Genomic DNA, 24,283 nt, shown 5'->3' with positions numbered 1-24,283 from the left:
AAAACTCACACACTGTGGTCGTTGCTGTGCACAAAGTTCTCCTGGTTCTGCTCCTTTCACTCAGCATCAGGTCATATAAGTCCTTCCAGGCCTCTCATTTTAGGAACTATTACCCTGTTAATTTCAGTTAGGTTTCTCAGAAATCCAGTATGTGAGATAATACAGAAAATGAATACTTGGAACTGATAAGGATCTTAACTCTGTCCAAAAAACCAACAAATTGTGGCTTTCTAAGATGGAGAAGGTCATGTACCAGCACTAAGCAGTCCATAGGTGGGACTTACTAACAGGTTTTTCCTTGCATAACCCCACATGCTGCCATGATAAAAAAAAAAATTAAGAACTGTAAGTTACTAGGACTCAAATGACGTTTGATGTCTTTGGACAAGTGATTTACTCCAGGTTTTAAATTGGCACAAACATTTAGACCTGTGGTGATCCGTAATCACAGGAAAAAAAATCCATTTACATGTAGCGTAAATGACAATAATTCAGAATTGGATGCATTTCTTTGGGTCACGTATTCAAAAGATGGGAACAAAGTTCCTAGGTATTAGCATGCATAGCAGGTGAAGAGTACATTACCACCGGCTAGATTCTTTCTGATGGTTCTCAGAGTGCTGTCTAGTGTGGTGTTCACAGTTGTGACAAATGGCGCATATGGTGCTGTTTGCTAGAGAGAAAATTTTAAATGCTTTCATGAAAGATATATTCGGGAGATGGAGCTACCAGTGGTTTATCTCTAATTTGGATTCTCCCAGGATTGGTACACTTCCCAAGATTATTATTCATTGTCCATTTTGGTTTGTTTGTTCAATCTAGCAAAGTGAGTGAATTGGATTAAATAATTCCTAAACATTCTCCTAGATCTAAAATACTATGTGATATTTATATTATGAGTTAATTTTTCATTTTAAAAATATCCATGAGGTTCTAGGTTATAAATTAGTTGGTTTTTTTTTTTTTAATATCAATCAGTAGTTATGTATCAGGTCCCCGCCATCCTCCAGGCACTCACTCTACCTGGAGCTAGGGAAACAAAGGCAAAAATGAATGGCCCCTTCCTACAAGAGCCCACACTCCAGTGGGCGAAATGATTCATCCATCACAATAATCCTGTAAAGAAAATCAGCTGGAATTTTAAAGCCCATTTTCTAGTTGGGATAGCTAAATCATTTAAAGGTTAAATGACTTAACCTGTCAGATGCTGACCTGATTCCTTTGTAATTTAATAGTGGGTTTTTTAATCAATGGACTATTTTAGTAAAGGGCAGATTCCAAACCATTTTGTTCCTTTTTAAAAAGAAGCATCAGATGAAAAGTCTTCTATTAATATTATTTTGTTTTATGAAACATAAGAATAAAATCTTGCTTGGTGTGGGCAAGCTTTAAAATGATACCATCTATGGATCAAGAATATTTTATTGTCAGTTAACACTAGTAACAACAGGTTATTGGTTGCTACCATTATCTCCTCTTGTGTAAAATTATTTATATTGGATTAGTCAGCCCAGTTTATTACATTATTTCTTAATTTGGTATTTTGGTACATGTGGAAGCATTTGCATGTTGATATTTTCTTTGTTATGTTGCTTTCATCTCTTTGGGTGTAGTTGATTATATTCTGAAATAGCTAGGTGGACCAATGGATAGAGCATTGAACCTGGAGTCCGAAAGACCTGAGTTTAGACTTGGTCTCAGCCTAGCTATTTGACCCTGGACAAGTCACTTAACCTCTGCCTGTCTCAGTTTCCTCTGCAGTAAAAATGGGGATAATAATAGCATCTTACAGTGTTGTCAGGATCAAAAGAAATAATATTTATAAAGCATTTAGTACAGTGTCCTGGCACATAGTAGGGCCTTAATAAATGGAGGAGTAAAGTACATTCCAGGTAAGAGTGTGGACTGTGCAAAGATAGGTAAAACATTTTAAAAATATTTTTGTGTGCCAGTTACTGTATTAAGATCTAGGTTTGCAAATATAAGCAAACAAGATAGTATCTGTCTTCAAGGAGTTTACGTTCTAAAGGTAGAAGACCCCCACACCGTTAGCCTGAGGCTGAATTTGAATTTAGGACCCTGTTAACATTATCCTTGTACTATCTAGCTGTTTCAGAATACTTATCAACTGTACTCAAAAAAAATGGAAAATAACACAAAGAATGATGGAAATATTAATGAATAATGGAAATATTAATATACAAATGCTTCCACATCTTTCCATATACCAGATTAAGAAGAAATGGAAAGGTGGGGTATGACTGTGGGAACAAGGTTTATTTGGAGCTGGTTGGCGGGGAACTGAGGTGCAGACCTAGTTCCCAGCAAGATAAATTGAGCTCACTCTGAGCCCAGATTGGTTCTAGGGGCAGAGTCCAGGATTCTTGTGGAGTTGCTGGCCTGAGTAGTGGCAACATGGAAATGGAATTTTGAAGAAAAATTGTAGACTGGTTTGGCTATAACGTGTCATGTAAAAGGTGAGTAAAAGTAAAAAGCATTTGAAAAGCTTGATAACCAGATAATTAAGTGCTTTAAATGCAAATGCAAAGTTTAACAGGTAAGAAGGCTGGGAACTAGGGTAGGAGCTATTAGAAAGGAGAGAATGGGACCCTGAAACGTGGTGACAGAATTGAGAAAAGGCAGAATCAAAGAAAACTGAAATTGTGAACTAGGTGATTGGAAAGGATTATGTTGCCCTCAACTGAAATAGGTTTGGAGAATTGGGTTTAGGGTGTAAGATAACATATTCTATTGGGAAGATAGTGAGCTTGAGATGCTTAAAGGGTCTTCCAGTGAGAAATGTACAGTGGACCATGCAATTCAAGACAGATTAAAACTGAATTTGAGAGTAATTTGCATAAGCATTGAATAGGCAATTGAACTGTTGGAGCAGTTGAGACCATCAAGACAGAAGAGGACTGAGTTGTATATTACCTACTTTTTATACTGTTTAAAGGGATATTTATGTGTAAATGCTCAGATATCAGATCATAGACACCACTTCAGATTTTTGAAAGTCATTTAATTTACTTTAATTTGGATTAATAAGTCATCTGAGTATTTTAGTTTATATCAAGTTAAAAGCCTAACTACCTCTTCCTAAGTGCTTAGGTGGTTCTTAGCAGGAACATACAAGGAAAACTAATTAGTATGGGTGTTCTCCATGAATCCTGAAGTATCCAGTAAGAAGTCATTCATAAATTATGATGGTGTTGACTTTTAAGCCCAGCTGGGAGCTATGCACTATTTAATGGCTTTTGTGTTCCTTTAGTCATACAACAAAATGAGTAATAATAATTTAAAGGCATTGTTAGCCCTCATTGTGCAGATGGTGTACAATGCCAGGTGTAGTGCCTGATGATATAGCTCATTATAATTTATTCATAGTAGAGAATACCAGGACCACCAGTCTTCTTGCCATTCCTCACAGAGATTCAGAGCAAATGGGTCAGCTTGAAAGAACATATTCTACCTTTACTTGAGTTTGAGGGCTTTAGTGAACGAAAGAAATCCATAAGTTTTCTAGGGGATTACTTTTAGGGAAGAAAATATCTAGGTCTTCAATGATATTTTTTTAGGTTCTTAAAATTAATGAAATAGTGAAGGGATATTAAGAGAGATGCGGCTGGTACAGAGTATATAATCCCAATAATCCGATGTAAGTGTCCTAGGGGTAAGAAGTTGAGGCAGCAATTTAAGGTAGGTGTTGCAGGTGCACAAATATGGTTCTGCCAGTTTTCTAATTACACTCTGTCATAGCTTGTAAATAGACCAACCACCCAGAACCACTTGGCTTATTCACATTGTTGGCATAATGTTCTTTTTAGCTTTCTTTGACCCCTCTCATCCAGGACTATTATTTCTCCTTTCCACAAGAAACAATGTGGTGTGTTATGGAAAATGTCCTATGCTTATTCTGAAGACCCAGCTCTAATACTTGCTGAAGAAATCACTTAACCTCTCTGTGCTGAGGTTTCCTCATCTATAAAAATAGAAATAAAGATATTGGTACTATCTGCTTTGCAGATACTATTATCATTATTTCATTGAAAACAGAAGTAAGAGGAAAGCAGGAGATCTTTGGTAGTATCTAACAAAATATTTACTTTCAGTGGATCTGTTATCTCATAAATCCAGCATGCTGAAACCTTTCCCAGGGATCGGTATTCCATTGACACCAGTACAATCCTGAAGTTGTATCCAACACTCAACTGTCAGTCTTTGTTTTTACTCCATGACCAGTCCACCTCCTTTACTAGTCGTACATTTTCTGGGTATTATCTTTTATATCACTTCTTCTTGTACAAGTAATCACTGGTAATATAGCCTCTCCATTGCCCTTTGGAGATTTTGTTCCAGGATTAGCAGTCACATAGCATCCCTGGGAATATATCTTTTAAAAACTAGGTTTTTGTGTCATGAAACAGTTTGGAATTGTTTTAACTTCGGTGTAGTTTCCTAAATGCATTCTTGCACTCTTCAGTTACTCAGTTATGGGCCCAGCCACTTGTCCATCTCTAGAGGATGTCTGGGGGAGGCCTCCTGTCACCACCTTTATCTCAGGGAGGACTTCCCTAGCCTGTCTCCCTCAACCCAACTGCTCTCCAACTAATGATATATCACCTGAACTCTCATTCCTCAGTGGTTAGCATACTCTTAACCCCCTCATACTCTTCCCCATTCCCATTAATCCTGAACCCCTGGAAGCTGATCTACAAATCCTGTTCCTCATTACCACCTGCCTGTTTGCTTACTCCTCTTCAGTCTTTCCCTTAAATTTCACTCTCCAGATCTGCCTCCCTATTCCACTATGCCTTCTGGAATATCTGATTCATAATTAACAAGTTTGTTTTCATTTTAAACCTTTTTCTTTCTCCTATATTCTAGAACTGCTGACTTCCTTGTGCTATTGCTACATCCCTAGATGCCTAATCAGTACTTTCACTTTCACTTCCCCACATCCAGCAGATTTCCCTCTGTGTTTTCCTTACTCTCACTAACCTTCAGTTTTTCCCTGTCTACAGGCTGCTTCCCTGTAGCCTACAACCACAACTGTATCTCCCAGTTGTAAAGATATGACTGTATCTTTAAAAATTCTCATTGGGTACACCCCCCTCCACCAGACATCCTCTATCTCTACATGCATACATACACAATACATACATACATACATACACACATATCCTTCCTTTTGTGGATAAGCTCCTTGAGAAGACTGACTAGTTTGTGCCTCCACTTCCTTTCCTTTCTCTTAACTCTGATCTCATCATTTGATTGAAACTATTTTCTATAAAATTACCAATGATCTCTCGATTACCAAATTTTAATTCTTTTTCTCAGTTCTCAACCTTCCTGACCTCTTTGTAACTTGATCACCTTGATATTCTCTTCTCTAGGTTTTCATGACACTGTTTTTTCCTCATTCTCTTACCAACCTGACTTTTCTTTCTGTCTGTCTCCTTTGTGGGATCTTCACACTTACCCACTTACCATGGATGTTTTACCCAAGGATCTGTCATGGGCCCCCTTCTCTTCTCACTTTATACAGTTTCATTTGGCAATCTCATTAACTTCCATGGATTCAATTATCATCTCTGTGCAGATGATTCTTAAATTTATTTAGCCTTCTTGAACCTCTCTCCTGATGTTTTGAACTCGATATCCCATAGACATCTTAAACATTGTCTTAAACTGAACTCATCTTTCCCTCATGAAAGAGGGAAACTTCCCTGTTACTATTGGGGGCACCACCATTGAGGCCACTCAGTCTTGTCACTTAGGTATCATCTTCAACATCTCTTACCCTCCATATTCAGTCAGTTTGCCAAATCCTGTCATTTCTACCTTCATAACATCCCTCACGTACTCCTGCCACCTTAGTGCAGTCTCTCTTCACTTCACACTTAGACTATTACAAAAACTTTATAGGTGGTCCACCTGCCTTGTCTCTTCCTACTCCAGTCCATCCTCTATTTGGCTATTGAAGTGATCTTTCTAAATGGCAGGTCTGACCATGTTACTCCCCTATTCAATAAACTTCGGAGAATCTGTTTTCTCCAGGATAAAATATAAAATTTGCTATTTGACTTTTAGGGCCTTTCATAGCCTTGTCCCTTGCTTCTTTTTCAGTCTTCTTTTACCTTTACTTCACTCCAAATAAAATCGTGTAACACTGGCTTCCGTGTTCCATGCACACAAGACACACCATCTCCTGACTGCATTTTCACTGACTGTCCCTCTTGCCTGGCACTCCTTGTCTCTACCTTCTGGCATCATCTTAACTAAAATCCCACGTTTGGAAGAAAACTTTCCTATTCCACCTTAATCCTTCTTCATCCCCTCTCTTTGAGATTATCTTCTATATTTTGTTTGTACATAGTTGTTTGTAGGTTGTTTTCTGCCATTAGCTACTTGAGGGTAGTGACTGTTTTTGCCTTTATTTGTATTCTCAGTGCTTAGCATAGTGCCTGGCCCATAGTGCTTATAAATGCTTGTTTATTTGACTTAATTCACTGGTCACGATGGGGGTTAGTATATTCCTTGCTTCTCATTGCCACTGTGAGTCTTCTGTTATGACCATCACTCAGCAACCTCTCCTTTGAGTTCCTGCTATTCAAAATTATCACCGAATTCCCATGATCCTTTTTTTTCCACTTTGTTTTAGGTGTGCACAGAAGTGGTCTTTGTATTGATTGTGCAATAATACATAAGTTCATGTTTTGAACTCTGAAATCCCTTTATCTGATCATAATCTTTTATTGTTCCAGCTTTATACCTTACAACTCAACCTTTTTCTTGATTCTCACTATGATTTCTACTTCTCATTTCTTTTTCAAGTCATTGTTCCTGGACTGGCTATACTCTCCTTCCTTCCCTATCTCAACCCCTTGTTAAAGAGGGAGCTTCCCAAGTTCTCCCTCTTCTCTCCTCATCTTGTGTCATTCAGACTCCCCCTACATCTCCTCCTTTATTTCTATCTCATAGGAAGATGAGACATCTCTTGCCAATGCCAGTTTCTCTTCATGCATATGTGATCCCTTCCCTACCTGTCTTCTCTAATAGGTTGTTCCCACTATATGTTGTCTGTCTCTTTGTTTTTGTTGTCTTTAATCTCTCTCCCTACTAGCTCCTTTGCTGCCTGTGAACATGCTCAAGTCTCCTTCATCCTTAAAAGTACTTGTTTCAACCATATCTTGACCTATTATCTCTCCTCCCCTTCTTAGCTGAAGTCCTTGAGAAAGCTGTTTTTACCAGCTAGGTCCCTCCACACCTCTTGCTTCTACACCCTTTTCATTCTGGTTTCTGAATTCAGCGTTTAACTGATAGTACTTTCAAAAGTTATAAATAATCTCTTAATTGCCAAAGCCAATGTCCTTTTCTCACTTCCGATGCTCTTTGATCTCTTTGTAGCATTTTGGCACAGTTGATCACTTTTTTGGTTACTCTGTAGGTTTTCATGATACTACTCCCTCCTGTTTCTCTTATACCTGACTTCATCTAGGTTATACCTACCAGTGATGGGTTAGTGACTCTGGACTCTCTTTTCATTTTGTTAGCTTCCATTGATTCAGTTTTCTTCTCTGTGTGGAAGATTTCCATATCTCTCTCCTGACCCCCATCCTTATATCACTAACTGCTTTTTGTATGTCTTAAAGGGATGTCAGTTATCTCATACTCAACTTGTTCAAAACAACCTATTATGTTTTCTGCTAAATCCCTACCCTACCCCCCACAACATTGCTAGTACTGTTGAGGTCATTCCCATTCTCTCAGTCACCTGAACTTATAACCTCAATGTTGTCTTATAGTCTCACTTGTACTCATCTTTACAATATCTCTCATTTATTCATTTCTTTTCACTTATGTAGCCACCACTCTAGTATAGGCCCTCATCACTACTTACCTGGACCAGTGCAATAACCTAGTTGGTCACTGTTTCCCAAATCTCTCCTGACTCCAATTTATTCTCCATTTAGCTGCCAAAATGATTTTCCTAAAGCCCGGGTCTGACCGTATAAAACTCTTTCTCTGCCCTGTCCCCTCCCCAAACTCCATTGACTTCCTGTGATCTCCAGCTTATTCCTCTCAGTTTTTCTCTTTGTTCCAATTATATAGGCCTATGTACTGTTCCTCAAACTCCATCTCTTGAATGACCTTTTACTGACTGTCCCCCATGCCAAGTATACTCCCTTTCCTAGCTTCCCTGTCTTGTTCCAAGATTAATTTCAAATGTTAACCTTCTGCAGGTAGCCTTTCCCAGTCTTCTGTATGTTCCCCATCTAGTACCATTCTTTTGAAATTACCATCCATTTATATTGAACATGTATATATATATGCACACATTCATATAAATTTCAATACCTGTATGTATATCTATGCCTATATCTATATGGTAGCTAGGTGGTGCATTGGATAGTGTGCTGGGCCAGGAGTTAGGAAGACCTGAGTTCAAATGCAGGCATCAGACACTTACTAGCTGTGTGACCCTGGGCAAGTCATTTAATCCTGTTTGCCTCAGTTTCCTCATCTGTAAAATTGAGTTGGAGAAGGAAATGATTGCTGTATCTTTGCCAGGAAAACCCCAAATGGGGTCATGAAGAGTTGGATACAACTGAACAACGCATATAGTACATATATGTGTATATATATGTATATGTATGTATACACAGATATATAAAATATGTAGTTATTTGCATGTTGTCTCCCCATTAGGATGGGCACTCTTTGAGGTCAAGGACAGTTTTTTTGTCTCTCTATCCTCAGCACTTAACAGTGTGCTCGGCATATAAAAAACCCTTAATAAATGCTTCTTGATTGACTTGATAGAGAATGGGGATTCAGAAAGTAAAAAAAAGCTCCCCATTGAACGTACGTTCTGGGGGATTGGGTTATGGGTATGGAGAGAAGGATCTCTATATACAGATAATTATAATGGAAGCTAAAATGTAATGAGGGAAAAGGGAAAATTCAGAATACTTAAGGAAAAGTTTAAGAGGAAGAGAACAATTTTGGCAGGGATGGATTAAGGAAAACTTTTTGGAGGATGTGGTACCAGAGTTGAGCTTTAAACATAGAAGAATTCTGAAAGGCAGAGATGAAGAGCATATTCCAGGTATGGAGGATGACCTAAACAAATGTATATAGGTAAGAGATAGCATGTTGAGTTTATAAACAATAGTCCGGTTTGGCAGGAACATTGTACAAAAGGAAAGTAATGTGAAATAGAACTGGAAAGGTTAGTTGGAACTTGGTCATGGAAAACCTTAAATGCCAGGTTAAAGTTTTTTTGAACCCTGTAGGACATAGCCAGGTTGGTAGTGGGTTGGTAGGGAAACCCCTAAAGATTCAGATCAGGGGATTGACATTTTTTATGAAGATTATTTTGGTAGCCATGTGAAGGATAAATCAGAGAGGAGAGAGACTAAAGATAGGGGAAAGGATATTACAATGAGGATCTAAATTGAGGTTTTGGCACTATGAATGAAGAAAAGGGAACTGACCCCAATTGATAAATGGTTAAAGGATATGAATAGGCAATTTTCAAAGGAAGAAATTAAAGATATCTATAATCATATGAAAAAATGCTCTAAATCAGTTTTGATTAGAGATGCAAATCAAAACAACTCTGAGGTACCACATCACACCTATAAGACTGGCAAACGTGACAGAACAGGAAAATCATAAATGTTGGAGAGGATGTGGGAGAGTTGGAACACTAATTCATTGTTGGTAGAGCTGTGAGCTCATCCAACCATTCTGGAGAACAATTTGGAACTATGCCCAAAGGGTTACAAAAATGTGCATACCCTTTGACCCAGCAATATCGCTACTAGGACTGTATCCCCAAGAGATCATAAAAATGGGAAAGGGTCCCACATGTAAAAAAATATTTATAGCAGCACTCTTTGTAGTGGCCAAAAACTGGAAATCAAGGGGATGCCCATCAATTGGGGAATGGCTGAATAAGTTGTGGTATATGAATGTAATAGAATACTATTGTGCCATAAGAAATGATGAACAAGAAGACTTCAGAGAGGCCTGGAAGGACTTATATGATCTGATGCTGAGTGAAAGGAGCAGAACCAGGAGAACTTTGTGCATAGCAATGACCACAGTGTGTGAGAGTTTTTTCTGGTAGACTTGGAACTTCGTAATATTGTAAGAACTTAAAAAAAAAATTCCCAATGGTTTTCTAAGGCAAAATGCTTTCCACACTCAGAGAAAGAACTATGGAATTCATTTGCAGAATGTAGCAGATCATGTTTGTGTGTGTGTGTGTGTATTATGTTTTGATTTGTCATATGATTTCTTCTATTTATTTTAGTTCACCTACACAGCATGACTATATAGTGAAAAAATATTCAGTAGGAAAGCATATGTAGATCCTGTATAGAATTGTATGCTGTCTTGGGGAGGGAGGGAGTTGCTGAGGGTAGGCGAGGGGGTAAAAAATCTAAGTTTTTCGGTAGTGATTGCAGAACATTAAAATAAATAAATAAATAAATAAAAGTAAAAAATTCAAAATTCAAAAAATTAAAAAAAAAAGGGAACTGATATAAAAAATATTGGGATGGAATCAACAGGACTTGACAACTTGTTGGATATGGTAAGTAAAAAGAGGAAGAGAGCACATGGTAGGTATCTAACAAAGGTTTATTTAGTTCAAATGCATAATGGGGCAAGCTCAAGGACCCAAGGGTAGGGGTTTGGCTTAGCAGGGACATGGACCACTTTATTCTGGGACTAAAATGAAGGAGAAGGGTTAAGATGTAAGAGGGGTTTAAAGTTGTGGAGTACATGGGAGCTGAGAGAGTTTATAAGAGCTATCTATTCAGTACAGTAGAGGATTGGTCATCTTAGAGAAGGGGGTTGAAAGTTGTAATAACTACTGACTGATGAGGTAATGGAGTGGGTATATGATGTGATATGGTGAAACATTTCACTAGGTCTTAGCATAGTGACTGTCGTTATCTCCTTGTGTGACTTTGGATCTTCTCTGTATTTATTTCCTTGAGAGAGAAATATTGTTGACCAGATTCAGTACTCTGAATCTGAAAGACCTGGGTTCAAGTGCTCTGACATATACTATCTATGGGATATTGCATACTAACATGGGAAAGTTATTTGACTGTCTACACTCCAGGCAACACTAATGATCTATGTTTGTGGAGGGAGTTTCCACTCTGGAAATGCACAGGTTGATGAAATCATAGGTTTAGGTTTTAAAAAAAATTCTTCATTTGCCATTGGGTTAAGATCAGTCTTGTCTGCTTCATACTACTATTGTGAGCCTGAAATAAGAAAAGTATATAAGAATAAGGGCTGGGACTGGACTTCTGATTTTCTTACTATGGTGAACTTCTGTGCAAGGAAACTCCGTCTCAAGACAGGCCAGAACTTTGTATGCAACTAAGAGCAGGGGTGGTGAACCTGAGGTCTTGAGGTCACATGTGGCCCCCTAGGTCCTCATGTGTAACCCTTTGACTGACTCCAAACTTCACAGAACATATTTCCTTAGTAAAAGGATTTGTTCTGTAAAACCTTGGACTCATTCAAAATGCTACACTCAAGGACCTAGAAGGCCACATGTCCCCCACCCTGGACTAAGAGTTTTAAAGTGTTGTTTAGAGCACTAAGAGATTAAGTGACTTACCCAGAGTGACACAGCCACTATAACAGGTAAGATTTGAGCCAGGTCTTCCTAGGTATACAAATGCAAGGGGTTAGTATATAGGTAGGGGAAAAAGTACCAGGTTTTGTTTTTGTTTGTTTGTTTTTTTTTTAAGAGATTGTGTACTTGGGTTTATACCAATCAGGCTTTCATGAATCTTATACTGATATCCAGCTTGGACTGGACATGGAGAGAAGATAATATGGCCTGAGAAAGAAATACAGAAATTGGATCCTTAAAAGGTAACTTTTTAGTGTTCTTTTAATTTCTTGTTACTGATCTGAATTCTTATTATTTTGCGTAATTTTTTATTTTACTCTTTGTTCCAGAGTGCTTCTGTTCCAAAGCAGATATATTTGGATGATTGTGAATTATCATAATTTTCTGACTAATAGGTTTCCTTCTTGTTTCAGTTGAGTTCCCTAATGTGATGGTGCTATGAACGGAATATTTAATATTTATCTAATCATATTTTATGATTATTTCTCCTTAAGACTGATCTATTACAACAAACCACTAAGATGTGGCAGGGGAGAGGCATTACGGCATAGGGGATAGAGGTCTGATCTTGAAGCCAGGGTGATATGTATTCACAGCCTACCTCTGACACATACTGACTGTGACCCTGGTCAATTAAATCTCTCAGTGCTCTAGGCATCTCTCCAAGACTAATACATTGAATAAGATGTGCTAGCCTATGCTGGCAGGGGGAGCTTCCTCATGAGAGAATTCCTTATACCATTGAAATCACAGATACCCCTCCCCCCCAAAAAATGATAGAGAAGAGAGAGTAAGATGTTAGGAATAAGGTAGACTTATTTTGTGTTTAAATATAGAGCTTTCATAATTCCATTACTAACATACTATTTCACTGCCTTTCTCTGGTGTGGTTATGGAGATGATTCTGGGTTCTCAAAGGCTATGCTATAGGAGAAAAGCTCTAGCAGTTGCTACCAAGTGAGAAAGGCTTCAAGTATGGACTGTATATTTTATTTTAGGAGTAGTCTAGTTAAGTTTGGAAAAACCTATCACCAGTTTTGGATGCTAAGGTGATAATTTTTTTTTGCAACAATTACTAACAAAACTATCCATAACAGTATGGATAATAAGGCTTGCTCACATGCATGAAATACTTAAAGTAGTGAAAGTAAGCTTTCATCATTATACAAGTTTTTTTGTCTCTGTTAATTTATCATTTTTCCACTTGATAGTATTTTATTTTTTCCAATTACATGTAAAGATAATTTTCAGCATTAACTTTTATAAGATTTTAAGTTCCAGATTTTTTTCTTCCTCCCTTCCCCAAGATGGCAAGCAATGAGATGTAGACTGTATAGCAGAAGTGTTGACAAGATACTTCTTGTTCATTTAGATCAAGTGGTTCATGAACTCCTTGGGGATTTATGATGATGGGCCAAGGGGTTTGTGCTAAAAATTCTATATTGGCACCTTAACAAGTGAATAATTGTCCAGTTATACAACAAATATGTTTTTCCTCTCTGACAAGCACATGCATGTTTGAAGCATTATAGACTTGTTTCTGCAGCAGTTAGAAGCTGTTACAATCATGTACAGTGACCTTAGTGTTTGTGCAGCAAGTACATCAAATTCTGAGAGTTTCTGACAATCTTGCCGTTTCTCTATCTGTTATCAAATTGTTTCCAAACTCCCACAAGGTTTATCATTTGAGTGCAAACCGTCTGTCAGCAAATTGTTTGACCTATGTACTTACCTTCATTTGCATTCTGTACACTGAATCAGAGTAGTTTTCTCATTCCCCTCTGTTAACATATAAGTGTATCTCATCAGCAGTGTAATTCTGTATTCAAGATATTATTAGTGTTTGCATTATTGCAGTGCAAATGCCATTCTGTTTCAAAATGATGCCCATACTGGCATGAGCTTTATAAGCCATCTTGAAACCATCATGGACCATCATAAATGTTCTGTAGAAACAAGCCTTGAAGCTATTTAAACTTAATTCTCCACTTATGTTACCATTTTTATATCTGGCAGATTTTCACATGAATTGGTTGGCCACATTGGTCAAGTTGATCAGTAGTTTCTGTGAGAATGTAGCTGTTATGTGAAGTCACTTCAAAAGAGATTCCTTTTGAAGGTTAGTTTATATGTAGACATTTGTTAAAAATGGGGAATGTGATGGAATGCTACTATGCTGTAAGAAATGATGAGTAGATTGATTTTAGAAAAACATGGAAAGACTTGCATGAAATAAAGAAGAGTGAAATGACCAGAACCAAGGGAACATTGTATATAGTGACAGCAGCATTGTTTGAAGATTAACTGTGAATGACTAAGTTATTTTGAGTATCACAAATACTCAAATCAAGTACAAAGGACCAATGAAGGAAGCTGTTATCCACTTCAGAAAAAGAACTGATAATAGAATTGTGCATAGTATGGTTTTATATATCTATATATCTGTGCTAAATAGCATTCTCTAATGCAGGGTGAGGAGAGAGGGAGACAGTTTGGAACTTAAAATGGAACAAAACAATAAAATTTTAAAAATATATACAAATATATACTAATATGTAAATATATAATAGACACACAGCCTCAGTAAAATAAAAGATGCTAGTTTGTTGGATAGGCAGTGAGAAAGAGGCAATGTGCACAATTGAACTTTTAGCGCATTTATCGTTTAATATAGTGCTTGTCATTAGCCAGTATAAAAGTAAATATTTTATATTGTTAGCTATTTTCATTGATTAGTTAGGTGGCTAAAAATAAAAAATAAATTTCCATCTTCAGCAAGAGAACTTTTAAACTCTGCCATTTTCAGTTCCATTTTCATTTGTAGGGGTGAGCATAATTCATTTTATTTTTATTTTAAACCAAAATGCAGAAATAAACTTAAAATGGAAACAGATTTAAGGTTGTTTTTGGTGATGGGCCAAATATTGCAAACTTCTACTAAAATAAAAAAGCATAAAAATTAAGTTCATGATTGTTATATTATGTTAAACACATTTCAAATTGGAACTTATTTCATATTTAACTTACAGTCAACAAAACTTATAAAGTAAATTTAATGTGATATAATTTCAGTTAATAGTAAGCATATGAGGGCTTGATGGATTATTTCTTTTAATTCTTACAGAATGTTTTATGTAAAATATTTGTAATTATTTTGTAGGTAGGGTTTTATAATTTACATTTAGATTTTTTATAATTGTAGGTAGAATAACATTTTATATTTTATTATCATATACTGTAAATTTTAATGTGGAGTTCTTTTGAGTAAAAGTTATCAATTTTATTGTAAGCATTTAATAAATCAATCTAAAAGAATAGTATGAATATATTAAATTACCCTGGGGGTTAATAGTTTTTTTTTTTTGTTAAAACAGGTTCTCAGAACCAAAAATATTTGGAACTATTGAATTGAATGAAAACAAATTTTTCTTGAGTCAGACTAATGGAATCATTTCTCTAAATGCAAACCATTTTCAAATTGGATATTTTTTTGTCATTAAAGTTTAAAAAAAGAGCCCATTTCAAAATCATCATATCAAAACCTAAGAAAAGAGACAAATGAAAGAACAATTGTGTGTGTACCTGTGCATTCACTGTGTACATCCTATTAAAAGTTGCCTAGCACATGCCTGGTATGTAGTTATCAAATAGCTTGTTATTCTTTCTTTTTTCTAATATTATTTAATACTTTCAATTAAGAAAATCCTTGTTGACATAGCTTTATGTTAGATAATTATAATCATAGACTATATATATGTGACTTAGACCTGTTTTAGACCTGTGTATAATAATCCTCAATGCATATAGCATTTTAATAATTCATAGATTTAATTTTAGCCAATGTTAAAGCATGACTTTACCTGCTTATTTTTCAGGAATGTCTTTAGATGGGTGTAAATAATGAAAGAATTTGTGCTTAGATCTATGCAATGTCCTGTTGTTATCGTCCCCTGGCAAATGGTTCTGCCATCTGCTGGCCAAATGTATAAATATTGATTACAATTTCAGTGTTTTTAAAAAAGCATTTATTGAGTGCTTACAATCCTGGACCATCTCCAGTCCTGATCTCTATCTGACCACTGGACCCAGATGGCTCTGGAGGAGAAAGTGAGGCTGGTGACTTTGCACAGCCCTCCCTCACTTAAATCCAATTCACTTTCATGTCATGGCCTCACCTCCCTGATGTCAAGGTCTTCTTTGAGAAAGAAGGGCAAACAGTGACCTCTGTGAGTCAAAAAGGAGCTGCCCACTGGGTACCAAACTGGAAATGGCCAGTTGGGCAACGTGGTTTCTTTTCTTTCCTCTCTCCCTCCCTCTCTACCTCCCTGCCTTCCTCCGTCTCTGCCTCCCTCCCTTCCTCCGTCTCTGCCTCCCTCCCTCTCTTCTTTTCTCCCTTCCTCCCTTCCTCTTTCTTTCCCTGCCCTCTGTCCACATAGGATGTCACTCTCACCTATGAGTGCTCTGCTCATGTGGAATATAAATTTTTATCCCTGAAACTTTTCTCTTTTTTTTAAACTTTGCCTAAAAAGTAATTATTATTTTTATTCTTTTTAAAACCATCTTTCTCTTTCATTGATTGGCCACCAGTAGGTCCCAGGCCAAGCCCTATTTGGTCATGGAGCCCTGATTGGTTCAGAATGAATGTAAATAGCAATTGTTTATGTTTGGCCTAGAAACCTTGAGGGTCTTCACCTCCCAGATTGGATTGTTGTTTTTTTTTTTGACTAGGTAAACAGGCCCATTCTCTGCCTCATTCCTTACTAAACCTGAATCACTGAATGGTGTGCCCACATCAGAGAAGGTGCTCTGCTCTATGGTCAAAGCAAAATTGAGACAGTTCAAAGGAAATGCAGGATGTGCAAGTTTGGGGTATCCGCCCATAATGTTTAATCATCAAATGGGCCTTGCCTCAGTCAAACTGAGACCTGTTAAAGACCTTAGCTTGAAAAGGCCAAGGTCCCTCACTGAATCCTGGGCCATCTCTAGTTGTCGTGATCTGTTTCTCTATCCAGATGACTCTGGAGGAGAAAGTGAGGATGGTGACTTTGTATAGCCCTTCCTCACTTAAATCCAATTCACTTGCATGTCATGTCATGGCATGGCATCACCTCCCTGATGTCATGGTCCTTTTTGAAAATAAAGGACAAATAACAATCAGGCTCTTTAATTGACTGCAGGTCCCTACTTGTTTAAATTGACAGTTGACACAAATATAAGAGGGGACCAGTGGAGAAGATAAAGGGAAGTATGAGTAACCATAAGTTATAGAGAGCTGTTACTACCTCTCCCGAAGAATACAAATCAATGTCCATTCCTTCTTGTTCAGTCATATCCAACTCTGTGGCCCCATGGACCATATGATTAAAGCAGAGGTTAAGTGACTTGCCTAGGATCATATAACTAGTGTCTGAGGTCATATTTGAACTCAGGTCTTTCTGACTCCAGGCTCAGTGCTCTATCCACTGAGACATCTAACTGCCTTCCAATCCTTAAAACTTGACATTATAGGATAGTAAGATTTTTCAAGTATGGAAAAAAAGATACTTGAACTAAGATGTGTAGGGAAAATAGGAAAAGAGATGAATGTGTGCTGTAATTCATGAAGCAATGTAGCACTATGTAAGAAAATCCTAAATATAATGACAAATTTAAATTCTGGACTTTTGAATAAAAATCTTGATAACCTCTAGTTCAGATGTCCTCACTGTGCATTAAGGACCTAAGAACAGTACACTTTTATTTGAGCAGTAGCTGCACAACACCTGTGTGTGAATACACTGACTGATAGCACACTTTAGAATACAAGAAGTGGCACTGCCAATACCAAGGGATATGTTATGGTTACCCTATAGAAATCTACATAGAAATCTAAAGGTAGAACACAGTATTTGATTCTTTAGCTATTGTAACAGAATTTATTTAAATGCTTCTTCCATCTATTTATATTTTTGTTCCATGCCTCCTTTCGGGGGCAGATCTCATAAAATGTTTTTTTTATTTGCCCAGAATATGATGTATATTCTAAATCTTGGTCTTCTGTTGTTTAGCAAGCCAATCTATGTTCTTTCTATTAGTGGTTTTTTAGACTTTGACTTTATCATCTTTATTTCTTTCCAAGGTGAAGAATCGTTTGAGATTCTAGTAGTTTGATACTTAATTCCCTCTTTTATTTTAGTTTTTTTTCCCCCAGTTTCATGAAGAACTTTTGTAAACATGGTTTCCCTAGGACTCCTTCCCATTTTGAATCGGTGGCAGGGTTTATTTCTGGACTGATCTAGGGATACTTCCCTTTTGTCCTGGGTCTTCCCCAACCTTGGAATGCTCCTCTTTTCCTCATTTCTAGTTTCCTTCAGAGGGTAAGCTACCTGACTATAGGAACTTTGACTTTTGTCTTTGTGGCCCCTGTTCTTAGCACACAACATATGCTTACTGAATGTTTGTTGCTTGCTGAAGAAAACTCAGAGCTAAAGACTGAAGTGATTGGGCTTCTGCTGCAGCTTTCTGCCCCCAGTCCCCAAAGAGGTTTGGATGCAGCAGGGAAAGCCTGCTTTCTAGGGACCTTGGGGAATAGGGGGATTTGGTGAGCAGGAATGAATGCATGAATACAAATAAAGCACTTACTAAGCACTTATTCTGGGCAAAACTCTATTAGGAGCTGAGGGTGTATGTGTCTGTCCTTCCTTGCCAAAGAAGACCATGCCATCAGAGAAATGACGACATGACTTGCAGTTGACTTTGTTTTGAGTGAGGGAGGGCTGTGCAGGTCACCAGCCTCACTTCTCCTCCAGAGCCATCTCAATCCAGTGACCAGATATTCATCAGGATGACTGGAGATGACCCAGGATGAGGCAATTAGGGTTAAGTGACTTGCCCAAGGTCACAAAGCTAGTGAATGTCAAGTGTCTGAGGTGAAATTTGAACTTGGGTCCTCCTGATTCCTGCACTGGTGCTCTATCTACTGCACCACCTAGCTGCCCCAGGAGCTGGGGGTGCAAGTAAGGCAATTCCTGCTCCCAAGTTCATGGTCTAATGGGGAGATGGCATAGATGGTAGCTTGCGTTTCCAAGTCACAGGACGGGTGCTCACCTTTGTCAGGGCAAAGGGGGCAGCCATGCTGCTTTGGTAATGTCATTTCCATTGATAACATCACATGGAACCATTGGACAGTGTCAGACTGTGGGGAGAACTTTCCTTTGCCTGGGAACCATGGGCTAAGAAGCTCTGCTATTCCAAAGGCTGGGCCTGAGGGGAGGGAGGTAGTGGTGTGAGACAGCAAAAGTGAAGTTTCCACAGTAAGTCATTGAGCATGTTAGATAATAAGAAGGCAGGCAGACTGCAGGTGGACTCAGCTAATCAGGAGACAGACAGTGGCCTTCAGAAAATTACAAAGTTCTTGATAAAGGAACTAAATCTACAACTAGCTAGAAGAGCCAAGAAAAATGACCTAGAGCGACCCGGGCAAGGCTTTCCTTCCCTGCTTCCTTAATGAACCTCACGCATATAAGCAGACTCCATTTTCTGATCATGGGTCCCGTCTTAAAGCATGTTTGGGGGGTCACACCAACAGTGTGCCCATGTAACGGGCATGCAGAGAAGGTGGTGACCACCCATCCCCCGTGGGAGGACCTGTCTTGGATTAATGGTGTCTGGCTCATCTCCTTTCTGTACTCATGCTCCCTCCTCCTGAAGAGAGGGCGGGGGCGGCTTTGGCCAAAGTCTCCGCTTCCTGAGATTTTCCTTGATAGCCCATTAGTGTCAAGCCTTTCTAACAATGGTCCCGGCCCTCGGCGGCCTTGCCTGGCCCCCGGCTTGGAGGCCATCCCAGGCTCTGGGGTTCAGGGTCCCCAGGGTGATGGTCTCCCTCCCTGCTGCTAAACCAACGGAGCCAGTGATTTATTTATCCGTGGGCACCAGGGCTCTTCGTGGCACACCACAGGCCGCCCCCCTCGCGGCCAGGGCGGCCCTAGAAGGGCCCGCTGCGCTTGCGCTTCCGTCATAACTAGTGCTGGGCAGAGACGACTGGGCTTCGTCCGGCTCACAGGCCGAGAGCACGCTAAATAAATTCCTGTTGCCTTTCCTTTTCATCCTGGCTGGAACCTCCCCGCCCTCTCCACCACACCCAAGATGGCGGCTGGGGAGTCGCGGCCCGCTGGCTCCAAGATGGCCGCTTGCCCGGCCGGCCCCGTCCCTCGCTTGTCTGGGCGGGGGGGCGGAGGGCGAACTTGGCTTCGATCCCTATGACGCAGCTGCGCCTGCGCGCTGGCTGGCTGTGGTGGCCGCGCCTGCGCCTGGCCGCCGCCATGCGGCTCCTCCTGTGGTGGCCCCTGCTGCTGGGGGGTCTGGGGCCTGCGACCCGCGCCCTGGTTGGTAAGTCCTTACGGAGAGCTGGGCGGGGGGCTGGGGATGAGAGCTCAACAGCCCGCCCCGGGGTCTGCGCTCCTGCGCCGTCTAGGCTCCGGGCCGTGGCCCGTGGGCGGCGGGGGGAAAAGTCCGGGGCCGAGCTTGCTTGGGGCACTTCTCCGACCTCAGTTTCTCCACCTGTCCCTAGAGGGCTTTGAACCGAGGGCTCTAGGGCCTCCCCTGTCCGCCTGCGGGAGTGAGAGGAGGAGGGGCCGGTGTCGGAGGTGGGCACGGGCTTCCCGCCACTCTGCGAGTTCGGATCCAGCCTCGGATCCGGCCGACGTGTGCGGGCTTCGAAGCCCAGAAAGGCGGACAGCGTTTGTGGTTGCCGCTGTCCGAGGGGAAGTTCGTCTCCACGGCCGCTCTTGGGGCCGGGCAGCGTTTGAGAATAGGGTCGTAGAGTCTGGAGCTGGGAAGGGGCTGCCGTTCGTGTGACTAGTCCGGGTCCGGCTGTAAGTCCTGGGCTTGGATCTTTGCAGCGAGTCTTAATTCATCCACGTGGGCAGATTGTCCCCTCTCCACACCGCAGGGTGTGCGGAGTACTGGATTTGGAGTCCTAGGACCTACCTGTGCTCGGCTTCGGACCTTTGTACCGTGCCACCTTGGGCCAGCTCTGTTAAAGAGCGCGGAGGACGGAGCCGGACGGGCTGAGTCCAAACCCCAGCCCTGACTCCTAATACTTGAGTACCGGAGTCCGTTTCTTTTTCCGGGAAATCAAGGATTTGGATTAGATGGCCTCTGAGATCCTTTCCAGCTCTAGGTCTGTGATCCCCCAATCCATTTGAAGGCTTCACTTTCTTCATTGTTAAAATGAGGGGCTAATTGAGTTTGGATAGGTAACCCTTAAGGTTCCTCTCACCTGTAAGTCTGATCTTATCCCTTGAGGTACATGTTCACATTTTTTCCTCATCTTTAAAATGGTGAGGATTGGAATAAATGATCTCTGGTTTCTTCTAGCTCTAAATTCTATGATCTATGCCTCTTCTGAATACTACCTTATTACTTGGAGACTCTTGATACTTTCTTTATCTGTGCATGTAGCCAGTAAGCTTTGGAACGCTTTTTCCTACAGCAGAAACTCTTCACTTGTGCAGATACAGTTACTTTTCTGTAACTTCCTTCGCCTGTACAGATTGTTACTTTGTTTTAGAGAAATGTTTGAGACTGAGAGATGACAGGACTTGCTCGTGGTCACACAGGTAATATGGGACTGAGGCAGGACTTGATCCCAAGGTGTTCCTGACTCCACTATTAGGCCTTTCTCCACTCATGAAGTCCTCATGATGTCTCTTGGTGTAAAAACATTCAGCACTTGTAATAATCAAGCCAGAATCACTTTAACCAGGGCAGAATACACACTCCCAGTGCCTTAGTATCTTTGAATATCACTGGAAGGTGCCTGCCACTTGAATGCCAGAACTTGGGTAGTTATAGTTTATTTTCTACAAGTGCGAAAACAGTTTATGGTTCAGAACTATAGAATTGTGCTTATTTATGGTTAGTGGCTATCCAGTGGGAATTTAGGTAAACTAAAATACTCTCAGAGAAAATCTGCTCTAACTCCAGAAGGGGGACAAGCAGGTTTAAGCCCCTATCGAAATGGAATTTAAAATTTTATTTTTAGTCATCAGAGTCCTGGGAAATAGTACTAGGGATGGGACGTTATTTGTAGAAGCTGTGAAAGGTCAACATTTTTTTTATTGGTTTCCTTTTGCTTCCTCAAATGAAATTTTTGGGTGCTCCATCAATTTAAAGGCACTTAACATAATAAGATTGTATATATTTCTTTTGGGGTGGCCTTTTTGAATTCAGAGAAGCTCATCACCAGAAGGATGACCATAGCAGGACTGTTGAACCACAGCAAATCATGAAATCTAGACAGTGCCCTAAAGCATGGAGAGGGTTTTATCTGTGTTGGTAGAGTTTCCACACTGATGAAATTTTGGATCATTCATATATGAAAAAGGTAAAATTGGATTTAGGAAAAAGCAAGTGTTATAGCAGAAATTAGAGTTAACCTAATTTTAAGAATTTTTTTTTGTAGACAGGCAATAATAGGGAGGATAATTGAATGTGATGTATAATTGGGTTTAAATAGTCAATTTAAGCATAGAAAGTGGAAGGTTTAACTAGACAGCAGTTTTTGTGAAAGACTTTACTTAATGAGTCAACCATGTGGCACAGTAGCCAAAAAAACCCTTGAATGTTATCGTAATAGATTGCATCAAAAGAGGAATAGTGTACACAGAAAGAAGGGGGTGATAGTTTATGTTTTGACCTAGTCTGACTGCATCTGGAATATTTTGTTCCTATTTGAGCCCCAGATTTTAGGAAGGAAGCTGACATAACTGCAGCTTTGCCCATTAGAGAGTGATCTGGATGGAGGGAGGACTGGAGTTCATTCCCTTTGAGGATTAATTGAAATAACCATTGCTGTTTAGCTAGAGAAAAGACTTAAGACTGTTAACTATATTTGAGCATTTGAAGGACTTTCCTCTAGTAGAGGGACTAGAACCCAGAGGGAAGAACCAGAAACAGTTAGAATTTGCAAAGAGGCCAGTTGGATTTGGTTTAAGTATGATGTCTTAGCAATTAAAGCTGCCTACATAGGCTGCTTTGGAGGTAGTAGGTAGTCACTGAGATAGCTAGATGGCTCAGTACACAGACAACTGGGCCTGATTTCAGATTCTTCCTCAGACACTTTCTAGTTGGGTGACCCTGGGGCAAGTCACTTAACCTATTTGCCTCAGTGTCCTTATCTGTAAAATGAGTTGGAGAAGGAAATGGCAAATCACTCCAGTGTCATTGTCAAGAAAACTCCAAATGGGGTCTTGAAGATTGAGAGAGGACTGAAAAAAATGACTGATGAGCCATAACAATAGGAAAACCACTGAACAACAATAATTGAACAGCAATAATGAGAATATGCACTATCACTGGATGTTTTCAGATGGAAAGTGGTGTCAGACTCAAATAGAAATGGATCTATGTGGGCTGCACATGAACTAAGAAAACCACAAATGAGCATTTTCTGTCTTGTACTATCTTTTTGTTAACGTTTCCCAATTACGTTTTAATTCCTGCCCCCTCAAGTTTAACACCTCTATGGCAGAGGATTTCTTAGTCAGATGCTGGTTGAACTCAATGACATTTGAGGTCCTTTCCAACTCTCAACATTCTGCCATATTGTGAATTTCATAATAGGCCCGGTGTTTCTGTGGAATGGGAAAGAGAACATTGTCTTTGTCTCTGAGTAGATAGAATAATTGGAGAACATAAGTTTTTAAGTTATGGACAGGAGGAGCAGCTGTTGTCTTTGGACCTTGTTCCATATTTCTGCTGCCAGTTATCAACTACTAATTTATAAGATTTATTGCCTTAAATTCTACTGATTAAAGATCTAGGTTCTATCTTTTTTAAATGCAGCTATCTCTGGGAGGCTTCCAGTCAGACATAAAATTAGTAGTACTATTCTGTGACTCCAGTACCTAACTGATACCACTGAACCGAGAGGCTGGTTACATTAGAGAAAAGATGAGAATGCTTGAGTACTACTGTCTGGTCAGACAGGGCTCTGGGCAGGTTGAGGATAGCTACTAAGATATGGTAAAAAGGATAGGGACAAGGAAGGTGAGGCCTTTTAAAGAGGCCTCAATTCAGATTCCGTATTTTCACATATTTATTGTTCTAAAAGGCAGATCGCACAGTGGACCTGGGTTCAGATCCAGTCTCTGATGTGTGTCAGTGTGTAATCTTGGATAAGTCACTTAACATCCCTTAGTTTCAGTTTCCTTATCTGAAAAAATAAGTTCCTGATCTATGATCCTAGAGTGGAAAGCCTATTGTAGTAGTAGTCAAAGAGTTGGGTTCTGGGCACAACTTTTCTGCTTATTATATAACCCCAAGTGATCAACCTTTATGTAAAACATTTGGGCTAAAGATACCTTAGAGATGATTTGGTCCATTGTCTTCATTTTATAGATGAGAAGATTGAAGCCCAGAGGCTCGTCCAGCTTGTCTAATGTCACATAGCAAGTTAGTGTTAGAACTACAACACACATCTCCCATTTGTCCAGTGTTCTTTCTCTTAGACTAGACTTAACTTTTCACTTTCCTCATCTTTCTAATAGAGATAATATTTACTGCGCTGCCTCCTTCAAAAGGTTTGTGAGAGTATTTGGAAAGGTTTTTGTGAAATGTAATGCTTTAATT

General features: G+C 39.6%; 1 protein-coding gene across 2 annotated transcripts in view; it reads left to right on the top strand.

Moving 5' to 3' along the window:
- The window catches only part of LOC140518104 (UPF0461 protein C5orf24 homolog), a 52,241-nt gene that overhangs the window by 14,377 nt on the left and 13,581 nt on the right, over nt 1-24,283 (top strand). Inside the window, exon 1 of one of the 2 annotated variants that reach the window (XM_072629909.1) lies at nt 19,894-20,038. The exons of the other annotated variant lie outside the window; for it this stretch is intronic. Within the exon in view, the coding sequence (XP_072486010.1) occupies nt 19,909-20,038 (130 nt within the window). The 5' untranslated portion in view covers nt 19,894-19,908. Of the gene's footprint in view, nt 1-19,893; nt 20,039-24,283 lie in introns of those variants that run through there. 2 annotated transcript variants of the gene reach the window in all.

This window comes from Notamacropus eugenii, chromosome 1, assembly GCF_028372415.1.
Source record: "Notamacropus eugenii isolate mMacEug1 chromosome 1, mMacEug1.pri_v2, whole genome shotgun sequence".
Taxonomy (NCBI): domain Eukaryota; kingdom Metazoa; phylum Chordata; class Mammalia; order Diprotodontia; family Macropodidae; genus Notamacropus; species Notamacropus eugenii.
This window is presented reverse-complemented; position numbering and strand designations above follow the sequence as displayed.